Source organism: Phalangium opilio, unplaced genomic scaffold (genome assembly GCF_054372755.1).
Source record: "Phalangium opilio isolate 3A_F unplaced genomic scaffold, DU_Popi_V2 ptg000031l_1, whole genome shotgun sequence".
NCBI classification, from domain to species: Eukaryota; Metazoa; Arthropoda; class Arachnida; order Opiliones; family Phalangiidae; genus Phalangium; species Phalangium opilio.
In genome coordinates, this window is record NW_028324158.1 from 13,722,977 (window position 1) to 13,732,868 (window position 9,892).

At 36.2% G+C, this 9,892-nt stretch overlaps 3 protein-coding genes across 8 annotated transcripts; 1 reads left to right on the forward strand and 2 right to left on the reverse strand.

Annotated features, from left to right (window-relative positions):
* Nucleotides 1-787: 787 nt before the first annotated feature.
* Nucleotides 788-4,185, forward strand: Gycbeta100B (guanylate cyclase soluble subunit beta-1-like). The gene is made up of 10 exons (XM_089870655.1): nt 788-981; nt 1,299-1,372; nt 1,649-1,749; nt 1,821-2,095; nt 2,162-2,236; nt 2,307-2,659; nt 2,727-2,993; nt 3,052-3,430; nt 3,497-3,654; nt 3,722-4,185. The coding sequence occupies exons 1-10, from the start codon at nt 979-981 to the stop codon at nt 3,855-3,857; spliced, it is 1,821 nt and encodes a 606-aa protein (XP_089726781.1). The 5' UTR covers nt 788-978; the 3' UTR covers nt 3,858-4,185.
* A 594-nt stretch (nt 4,186-4,779) lies between these two features.
* LOC149690793 (uncharacterized) lies at nt 4,780-6,724 on the reverse strand. Its single transcript, XM_089870666.1, has 2 exons — nt 5,179-6,724; nt 4,780-5,104 (listed from the first exon to the last, which is right to left on the reverse strand). Exons 1-2 carry the CDS (start codon nt 6,602-6,604, stop codon nt 4,866-4,868), a joined length of 1,665 nt encoding a protein of 554 aa, XP_089726792.1. The 5' UTR covers nt 6,605-6,724; the 3' UTR covers nt 4,780-4,865.
* Nucleotides 6,725-7,285: 561 nt separating this feature from the next.
* LOC149690794 (dnaJ homolog l(2)tid, mitochondrial-like) lies at nt 7,286-9,739 on the reverse strand. Of its 6 annotated transcripts, none has more exons than XM_089870692.1 (8): nt 9,511-9,739; nt 8,963-9,426; nt 8,597-8,897; nt 8,345-8,538; nt 8,170-8,285; nt 8,003-8,100; nt 7,518-7,609; nt 7,286-7,345 (listed from the first exon to the last, which is right to left on the reverse strand). In XM_089870692.1, the coding sequence occupies exons 1-8, from the start codon at nt 9,617-9,619 to the stop codon at nt 7,334-7,336; spliced, it is 1,386 nt and encodes a 461-aa protein (XP_089726818.1). In that variant the 5' UTR covers nt 9,620-9,739; the 3' UTR covers nt 7,286-7,333. The 6 variants fall into 6 exon arrangements, with proteins under 6 accessions (XP_089726818.1, XP_089726817.1, XP_089726816.1 ...); XM_089870691.1 differs by having other exon boundaries at nt 7,286-7,417; XM_089870690.1 differs by having other exon boundaries at nt 7,481-7,609.
* Between the last annotated feature and the right edge of the window lie 153 nt (nt 9,740-9,892).

The window sequence follows — 9,892 nt, forward strand, 5'->3', positions numbered from 1 at the left end:
TGTATATAGGCAAAGCTAACATTCAGGGGCAAACGCCTTAATGTATTTTCAATACAACGCCTGTAGAACTGTTTCACTCTGCCGAACACCAATGTATATAGGCAAAGCTAACATTTAGGGGTTTGTTTTATAAACATTTTTTAATATTTCTATTTTCCTTATTTATGATCCGATTTGGACCTAATTGGTACCATTTTGAAGCTAATGAATCGCCCTTAACATAAATGAGGGTTATTTTCAAAAAATTAGCGGACGACTTGTTGTAATTTGAATTATTTAAACATGCTAATTGAAATAAAAACTATATGTGTTAATTTCAATTTAAAAACTGTACGTTTTTTGATGGAATAATAAAAATGAGAGTAGAAAACATAATTTATTTGATAATATAAGAAAGGAAAGGGTTCAAGAAAGAAACAAAACAAGTGAACCTAAAGGATTTGTAGGAGCTGTAGCTTGACACGTGGATATCAGAAACAAATATAGCTAAAGAAAAGTCCACAGTGTTTCCTTACCCATTAATAAATGCGCCGAAGTATACTCGGGATCTTACGCACGCGCAGTTGCTAGTATGGTCCCGAGATTGTTAATTCCACTTGCATAAAATTGGTTTTGTTGGTGACCCCAAGGCAGATAGATATATATATTTCCTTTCTGATTTCTATAGGGAGGGAGGGAGGGGGATGCGTAGGTGGCGGCGGGGGTGGAACAATCACGTCACGTGACCTCCATTCCTTAAAGAATCGATCGAATGGTCGAAAAGTAAAGGCAGAGAGGTTGTCTCGGATGAGCATTTGCTAGTCGGCCAGCTCTAAACAGGGACGGTAAGAGGTAAGGCGCGCGCGAGCTGAGAAAGACGGGGCGATTTTCCCCCAGACCAACATCTACGTCGTAGAGCAGCTCTATTTACTATCCCTCATTCATCTACAGACGTAAAATAAGAACACTAAAACTGAACTAACGAACCAGTTAGTTTCAATGGTAAGTCATTATCTTTACGTAGTGAAAAAGATAATTTTTTAAGTTTTAAGGCATATGGTTGTTATGATTATCTATTTATTTCAAATTTTAATTAGTATCTGGATTTTATTTTAAAGTTAATTTGAATATTTTGATTACTAGTAATTAATTTTATTTTAAATTGTTTAGTATGGATTGAGATAGAGAAAAAGTTTCAAGTTTTAAGGCATATGGTTGTTATCTATTTATTTAAAATTTTATTTAATATCTGGATTTTATTTTAAAGGTAATTTGAATATATTGATAATTATAAATTAATTTTATTTTTAATTGTTTAGTATGGATTTGTTAATCACGCTTTGGAACTGCTTGTTTTGCGAAATTTCGGTGAAGAAACATGGGAAAAAATCAAGTAAGATTATCAGTATAATTACTTATTATTAGGCTTATAATTTTAATTTAGTTAATTAAGTTACTTAACCATTTTTAATGAATAATGATGGAATTCGTATTTAAATTACAAAATAAGCTTATTGTTTACTTCGAAAATTGTTAAACAGTGTTAGTTTACTAATTATATCGAATGTAATAAGACCCTAGGAGGGTTTCCAGGGAAGAGGGGGAGGGGGCTATGTGTTAGTTTCCCGCCAATTTCAGGGTCAACTGGTGACCATTAATAACTTTTTAGGAAAGAAGCCGATGTCGAAATGGAAGGTCAATTCCTAGTCCGTATAATCTACAACGATGACATAACATACAGTCTAGTTGGAGCTGCGGAACGTGTGCTGAGTTAAGTCCATTATAATTTGAACTAATTATAGGTAATAGGATATGTCCTAACTACGCTGTAATATATATAGAGTTACCAGCGGCGGATATTCTGGAGCTCTTCGGTCGAATGTTTTTCGATTTTTGTCAAGAGTCTGGGTACGACCGTATCTTGCAAGTATTAGGGGCCACCCCCAGGGATTTCCTTCAGAATTTGGACGCGTTGCACGATCACTTGGCTACCATCTACCCTGGGATGAGAGCTCCATCCTTCCGGTGTACGGAACGAGCCGAAGATGGGGCATTAGTATTGCATTACTACTCCGAGAGAGCGGGACTCGAACCCATTGTAATTGGGATTGTTAAGGTGCGTATGTACCCTGCTCAGAGTCAAAAGGTTTTAAGTCAATTATATTTTTGGGTCATTTAAAAGGCTGTGGCCAGTAAGTTGCACAAAACGGAAGTAAACGTGGAAGTTATAAGATCTAAAGAGGAAGGAAGTGATCACGTAAGTATTAATTGTCCCTTTACTCAAATATTCATGGAATAAATGACAACATTCGTATTAATTCTAACAGGTTCAATTCATTATAACGGAGAAAGACGGCAACAAATGCGCGGTTCAACCGGAAATGGAGGACTTTGAAACCCTATCGATGGAAAACAAAATCAGCCCGGCGACATTCTGCAAAGCTTTCCCATTTCATATCATGTTTGACCGGGAACTGGTGGTCAAACAATGCGGAACATCGGTCATCCGCGTTCTACCCTGTTTAATGGAACCTAATTGTAAAGTCACTGACGTTTTTGAAGTTGTACGACCCCATATGGAGTTCAAATTCGAACATATTCTCTCTCATATCAACACAATTTATGTCCTGAGGAATAAGGCACCGCAAGGAAAGGACCCGGGGTACAAGGAACAATCCAGGTATATTAATATTTGGTTTTAATTTAATTAACGTCTCTGTTCTATTAAATAACATTTTCAATTTCAGAATGCGTCTGAAGGGTCAGATGTTATACGTCCCCGAATCGGACATGATACTGTTCCTATCATCACCTAGTGTCCTAAACTTGGATGATTTAACAACCAGGGGTTTATATCTAAGCGATATTCCATTGCATGACGCCACCCGAGACTTGGTTCTGCTTTCGGAACAATTCGAGGCCGAATATAAACTAACGAAAAATTTGGAAATTTTAACTGATAAACTGCAACAAACTTACAGAGAGTTGGAAAACGAGAAAACTAAAACTGACAGGTATAAGCCTGAGAAAGTAAACGAACTATTATATCATATCAATCGCATTCTACCACAGGTTACTGTACTCCGTATTACCCCCATCAGTGGCTAACGAACTAAGACATCACCGACCAGTCCCAGCTAAAAAATACGAGAGCGTGACAATTCTCTTTAGCGGGATTGTTGGTTTCAGTCAATACTGCGCTAAGAACTCTGACCCCAAGGGTGCCATGAAGATAGTCAAGTTACTAAACAACGTTTATACAACGTTTGACGTTCTAACTGACCCCAAAAAGAACCCTGACGTATTTAAAGTGGAAACGGTAGGAGACAAGTACATGGCCGTTAGTGGATTACCAGAACCATGTCAATCTCACGCGAGATGCATCGCCAGACTTGCCCTGGACATAATGGAATTGGCCAATCAAGTTAAAACTGAAGAGGGCTTAGATGTGGTAGGAATTATTCTAAAATTGTCCGATGATACGGTATTTCTTAAATATTTTTCGATACAAATTCAGAAAGTGACCATTGGTATTCATTCGGGCGAAGTGGTCACTGGTGTTATTGGGAAAAGAATGCCTAGATATTGTTTATTTGGGAATACGGTTAACCTAACGAGTAGGACGGAAACTACGGGTGAAAAGGGACGAATCAACGTCTCCGAGGATGCTTATAAGTACAACATTACATAAATTTCCCACCAATATTAATTGTACACCTTAATAATTACTTCGTAATTTCAGGTGTTTACAACAACCCGAAAACCACGATCCCGAATTTGTCTTCGAGTATCGGGGTCCCGTTTCAATGAAGGGGAAGAAAGAACCCATGAAAGTTTGGTTTTTATCAAGAAAACACGAAAAAACTATCGCGGCTTGATTCGTGTTACGTTTTGGGAAGTTGATTTACGAGATATATAGGTTTTAAAAATATAATATAGTAGACTCAGGTTTTTGCACTAAAATCCCTATTAGTCTGCTACCAAAAAAGTTTGTAGGTTGTATAAGAAAACTAGTAAACCGCGCACTGTGATATAATACTCGTAATAATTAAAATTATGACAGTTTTGTCAGCTTTTATACCTGTCCATTACCATATTCCACGCTTTGAACCTATTTTCTGAAGCCAAACATTAGATGGCCAATACCTTTGTGTTCGTTAAATGTTGAGAAATAATAAAAGTTGGTTGGATTTTCAAGCGTTTAGACTCGTTACGTCACGAATTTTATTCACGAATCCCGAGCAAATATGGCCAAAGGATGCTGAAAACGTGCTGAAAATAAGGTTTATGCCAAAAATTACATACCAAGCATATATTTTGGCGCCTCAATTTGAAAAGATGACCAAGGCTTAGAGATCCACATCGATGTCTTGATTTTTCTTAATATTGCGACCAAAGTCCACTTTGTTTTTACGCGATACTATTCACTTTTACATTCACACTTTAGTTAAACGCTTTACACAAACTATTTCTCATTTTGAATTAATATTTTGAGATAAAACTGGAACGAAATCGTCCAACGACTTGGCGGGCGTTTTCGTATTGAACTAGCCGTTTCGGCTATAAATTTGATATAAATGGGCGGTTGACTTATAATGGATGGCATAGCCAAATAGGAGTTTCTAACGGTATTTTGGCTATATTGGGCTACTTTTCAATGTATAGGCTATAATATATTTGAGAATCAGCTTACGAAAATATATTATCAAAAGTATATAGATCTTATCAAAAGTGTATAGATATATCTATATACTTTTGATATTATTAAAATTAATTTAAATTGAAATAAATCGATAATAGTTCGACAATTTTTAATGAAGTTTTATTGACAGCAAAAATACGAAAATGAAGTACAGATTTGTAAAGAAACAAAATGAAATAACACATTACAAAATAAAGACAGATTTGCTGGCAACAATGGGTTCTTCGTTAGTTTTCTCATTAACCTCATTTTCTTCAATATCGTAAACCTGTTCTGGTTCCATTTCTTCTTCATAACTCTGATCTTTAAGCTGCATATATTTTTCCGAAGTTGTTGAAGGGTCAGGTTCATCCACAATTTCCGTGATTTGTATTGAATGTGACTTCTGTTCTCTGGCTAAATTGGCTTCCATTTCAATATCATCTGAAAGAGAATATTCTAAATCATCAAAAATCATTACACAAATCACTTAATTGTTCCGCAACAACTAAAATTACCAGGGGAGACTCCCAATGGTATTTTTTTCCAGTCAACATCATCTTGGGCAATGGACCAAGGTCCTCTGGGGATTTCGTGTTTAATCCTTAGTCTCCTATCAATTTGACGTTTCAAATCTTCCACGGTGTAGATTTTGAGTTGTTTCTTCTTTCCTTTCTTGCTAAGAATGTCACCCAAATTTGTAGCGCCAACAAGAGCTCCCAGTTGAATAGCTACCAATCCCATCAAACAATTTTTAACATCTTGGTGGATTTGGACTTTTTCAGCAATAACTTTTAAAACTGAAGTGCAATATTTATGGGGATTTTTAAGGGCAACTGCTAAGAGATCCTTCCACTGCAGGAAAGATGGCACTTTCAAATCGCTTTTATCAGAATTAACCGATATTTCCAGTAGATGAAGGGCCCAAGATGTTGCGAGACGTTGTTCTAATTGATCTTGACGTTTTGTAAGCAAGGCGGTGATCAACTGATTATAAGAATCGGGATTTGTGTTGTAAATCTCCAGGACTGGAAACCAAAAACGTTCCAACGATCTTGGCAAACAAACGGATTCGTTATTGAGATAATCTTTCTCTTCAGATTTCAGTATGGCATCTAATTGGTGATATCTCAGAATTAGAAATCCTGATTCAGTTAAAATTGAGGTGAATCTGTCAATGTTCAAATTGAACATGTACTGCATCTGCGTTAATTTGAAGAAGATTTGAAATCGGACTCGTTTCCGTCGGCTATAGATGAAATCAAAATGATCCTTTTCAAATTCTTGTAGATAAGTTCTGATGGTTTCATCCTCATTTCCAATGTCGGTGCAAAGAGAGACTTTTCCTTTGCCATAATCCATTAAATTATTCTCCTCCTTTTCCCAATAGTTTAAACGCAACCAATCCAAGCAAATGTCAGTGCCTTTCTTCAATCTTTGATAAGAAGGAATTGTAGAATGAGCAGCTTCGTTACGAAGTTGAACTATCCAACCAGGAATGTTCATATTTTCAGCAATGTCCAGTCTAAAGCCGCCTTTAGCGGTCTTTCCAAGATCGCTGATTAAGTTGACAAATCTAATTATAGCCATAGAGTACAATGAAGAGATTTCGCTCTTGTCATATTGAAATCCTCCTTCAGATTGTTTCATGTCTCGGAGCTTTACTTTCCATAGGAAAGCTGTGCATAAAGCGCCAGCTGCAATTGTAGAAGCGCTTTTCGCGTTCCATGCCGAGATTTTACTTACGGCGTATTCGACATCTTCGATTTTAGGTGAAAATATCTTTTCACGAACCTCGAGCCATTCCTTCTGGTTCTTCCAAGGTACGTAATTAACTTCTTCAAGTTTAGAATGGGATTCATTGAAGCTGGTTTCGTTTGAAAAGTCGGGGTACTTCATGCCGCCACGTCTGTCTATGTAATTTCCGCTGAAGTTCCGTTTCATACTTACACGAAATAGACGAAACTAAATTTTATAACTAAAAACCTCAACAAGAAATTTCCCCCACGCTTGTTTTCTGGTTCAAAATCTGGCGAATTTTTAAGCCTTGGCCACGTCACCCCTCTAGCAGACGAAAACAACATGCTACACATTGAGTTGAGAAAAGTACTACTAGGGTGGCCTTTGCGTTAACTTACCTATTGGGGTACGTTTGACACTTTTGAAAACATTGGGACGGACGGACAGCTACCAAGTTTATCACGCGATGGTGTCGCCATCTCGAATCCTAGATAAGAAATGTATAAATACATGTATTCTTGAAATCAGTCAAATTTCCCGCCTAGATGGCGCCACGAGCGTATAATATAGTCAATTGGGTCTTCCCGCCTTTTCTTTTAATTCCCTTGGTAGCACCTAGATGGCGTTACGAGCGTGTGATATAGACAATTGAATTGGGTCTTCCCGCCTTTTCTTTTAATTCCCTTGGTTGTACCTAGATGGCGCCACGGCCTCTATTCTAGTGATATTTTTCTCAACTCAATGATGCTACATACATAATTATTACATTCCACTCCAGTGGCTTTATGTATATTACTCCACTTTAACAGAAAAATAATGAAAAAAAAAAAGAACTCCCTTCCCCCCCTGAATTTATTCCAAGAAACAATAAATATTAAAACCAGATTAAATTTAATTAATTTTATTAATGTGATATTATCTACATTCATAAGATCATACGAATAACTGTAAAACAAAACAGTTTTTTAATGATTAAGCAAATAAAACATCACTTTTCATCATTCATCACTTCTTTACCTATACATTAAATAGAAAATTTTAACAGACAAAAATTTTATTTCCAGTTAAGTCTAAAAATACCTTAAAATTAAGTTATATAAATTTATCCAAATATTGCCTTTTTAATTTGCGTAAAAATCCCTGGTTTTTCTTCTGTGTCTGCATCCTTCTTTTTCTCACTATCAGTACTAGAATATGATTTTTCACTTCCTAAATGTAAAAAGAAAAGTAATATGAAAGAGGCAGACACAGAAGACGCCCCAGAAACTTAAAAATAGCAATTAGCCTTATTCCTTATCAGCGCCACCTACCCATAGCGGCGACTTTGAGAACTACTGTAAGCGGCAAGCCAATCAGATGTCGCTAAAATCTGGTGACGTCACTAACTGGCACTCTCGGGTCTTACCAAAAATGACGTCACCAGATTTTAGCGACATCTGATTGGCTTGCCGCTTACAGTAGTTCTCAAAGTCACCGCTATGGGTAGATGGCGCTGATCAGGAATAAGGCTAATTAACCACATCCTAAAATGATCTTAATGAGTTAAGATCATTTTAGGAGAGATTATTAGGCCCCAGAAATGTACATCAAAATGATAATTACCACGTGTAGGTTTAATTACTCCATCTATAGTTCCAGCTGTATCTTCTTCTAACTCGGCATAAGCTGTCATTAATGCTTTTTGTTTAACAGATAATTTTCTAGAATAATCAAAGTAATATTAAACAATAAGTTAAATAAATAAAAATTAGATTAAATTAATTAATTACGTTGGTATCTTAATTTTAAGATGAACATAATGATCTCCATAACCATAACTATTCACCCTCCTAATTCCTTTTCCCTGCATTCTAATTCTTGTATGAGAAGATGTTCCAGATGGAATCTAAATTTAACATAATTATTAATTGAATTATACACCAATTAGTAGTTAAAATTAATTACTTTTAAATTTAAATCTTCGTATAATCCTTGAACCCTAATTGTTCCTCCTAAAACAGCTTGAGATAAACTAATTTGGGCATCAGTATGAACATCAGCACCATCTCTTCTAAAGTAATCACTTTTTGACACCCTAAATGTAATAAATAATTCCTTTTTTCCTACTGGCATTCGTACTGTTTGACCATCCTCAACACCTAAAGGTTAAATTAAGTGATTAAACTAATTTTAATCAATTAAAATCAAAAACTATACCAGCTGGAACAGGAACAGTGATGTTTTTTCTTTGAACAGTTGAACCTTTGCCTTGACATTCGAGGCAAGGATCTTTAACAAACATTTTACTTCCGTGACAAGCTCTACAAGTACTTCTCATTACAAATGGTCCTGTACTGATGGTTTCCATTCCAGTACCATTGCAATAATGGCATCTAACTGGTTTTGTTCCTGGTTCACATCTATTACCATTACACCTAGTGCAAGTATCAACAACATTGACGGTAATATCTTTATTAACACCACGTGCGGCTTGTTGAAAGGTTAAGTTCATGATAACCTGAGGAGTTAAGCTCAAGATTAGAGTGTTCTATATATATATTTTGAAAGAAAAATCTTTCTTACCTCTTGGGCTGCTCCAAATCCAAACTGTGAGCCTTCAAAATCAAAATCTCCAAAAGGACTACCACCGCCTGATTTCATTCCTAAATCACCAAATATTTTCCTGAAGAGCTCTTCAGGGTCTATGTTAGATTGGAAGCCATAAGCTCCAGCCCCTGGTCCACCAGCCGAGTTTGGATTAAACCCTGGGGATTCTCCAAGCTGATCATACTGCTTTCGTTTCGAGTCATCTGATAAAACTTCGTAAGCTTGAGAAACTTCCTGAAATTTGGATGCCGCAGTCGGATCTCCCTTATTTGTGTCAGGATGATACTTTTTGGCTAATTGATAATAAGCTTTCTTGATATCTTTAGAGCTAGCATTCCTTGATACTCCTAATATTTCGTAGTAATCCTTTTTGAAATTAGTTGGCGTAGTGTTGAAGGGTCTTTTCGAATGAGTTACAGTCAAAGGACACACTAAACTTTCTGATTAATTAAAAAAAAAATTAGTAAAAAGGTGGAGCTTTTCCGCAGTACACAAGTTTCGCAATAGACCAAGGCTTAACTCACTATTTCCGGAAACTTTAGTTAAGGAATGAAAAGCGGATTTTACTTGAAAATACTGGCGGATAAAATATCCGCATCTAGTACATTGAAGTCCTTGACGAAGACTCAACATTTTTAAAATTAATTTAAAATAACAAACTAATCATGACGCAATTTTGAAATCAAACACATGTCGTGCCGTCTGCCGACTTTGCTTTCGGAGTTAGAAAGACCGACCAATCACCATTCACCAAACATTCATGGTCCTTTCATCCATGAATTTTTTTTTTTTTTTTTTTTGCTCCGTGTGGGATGACGAGCTAGGGTTTACAATAAACCTTACATCTCCGGGTAATAGTAGTTGGAGGGTTCGGGACGAAGTATTTAATATTAAATTTTGAGGAAT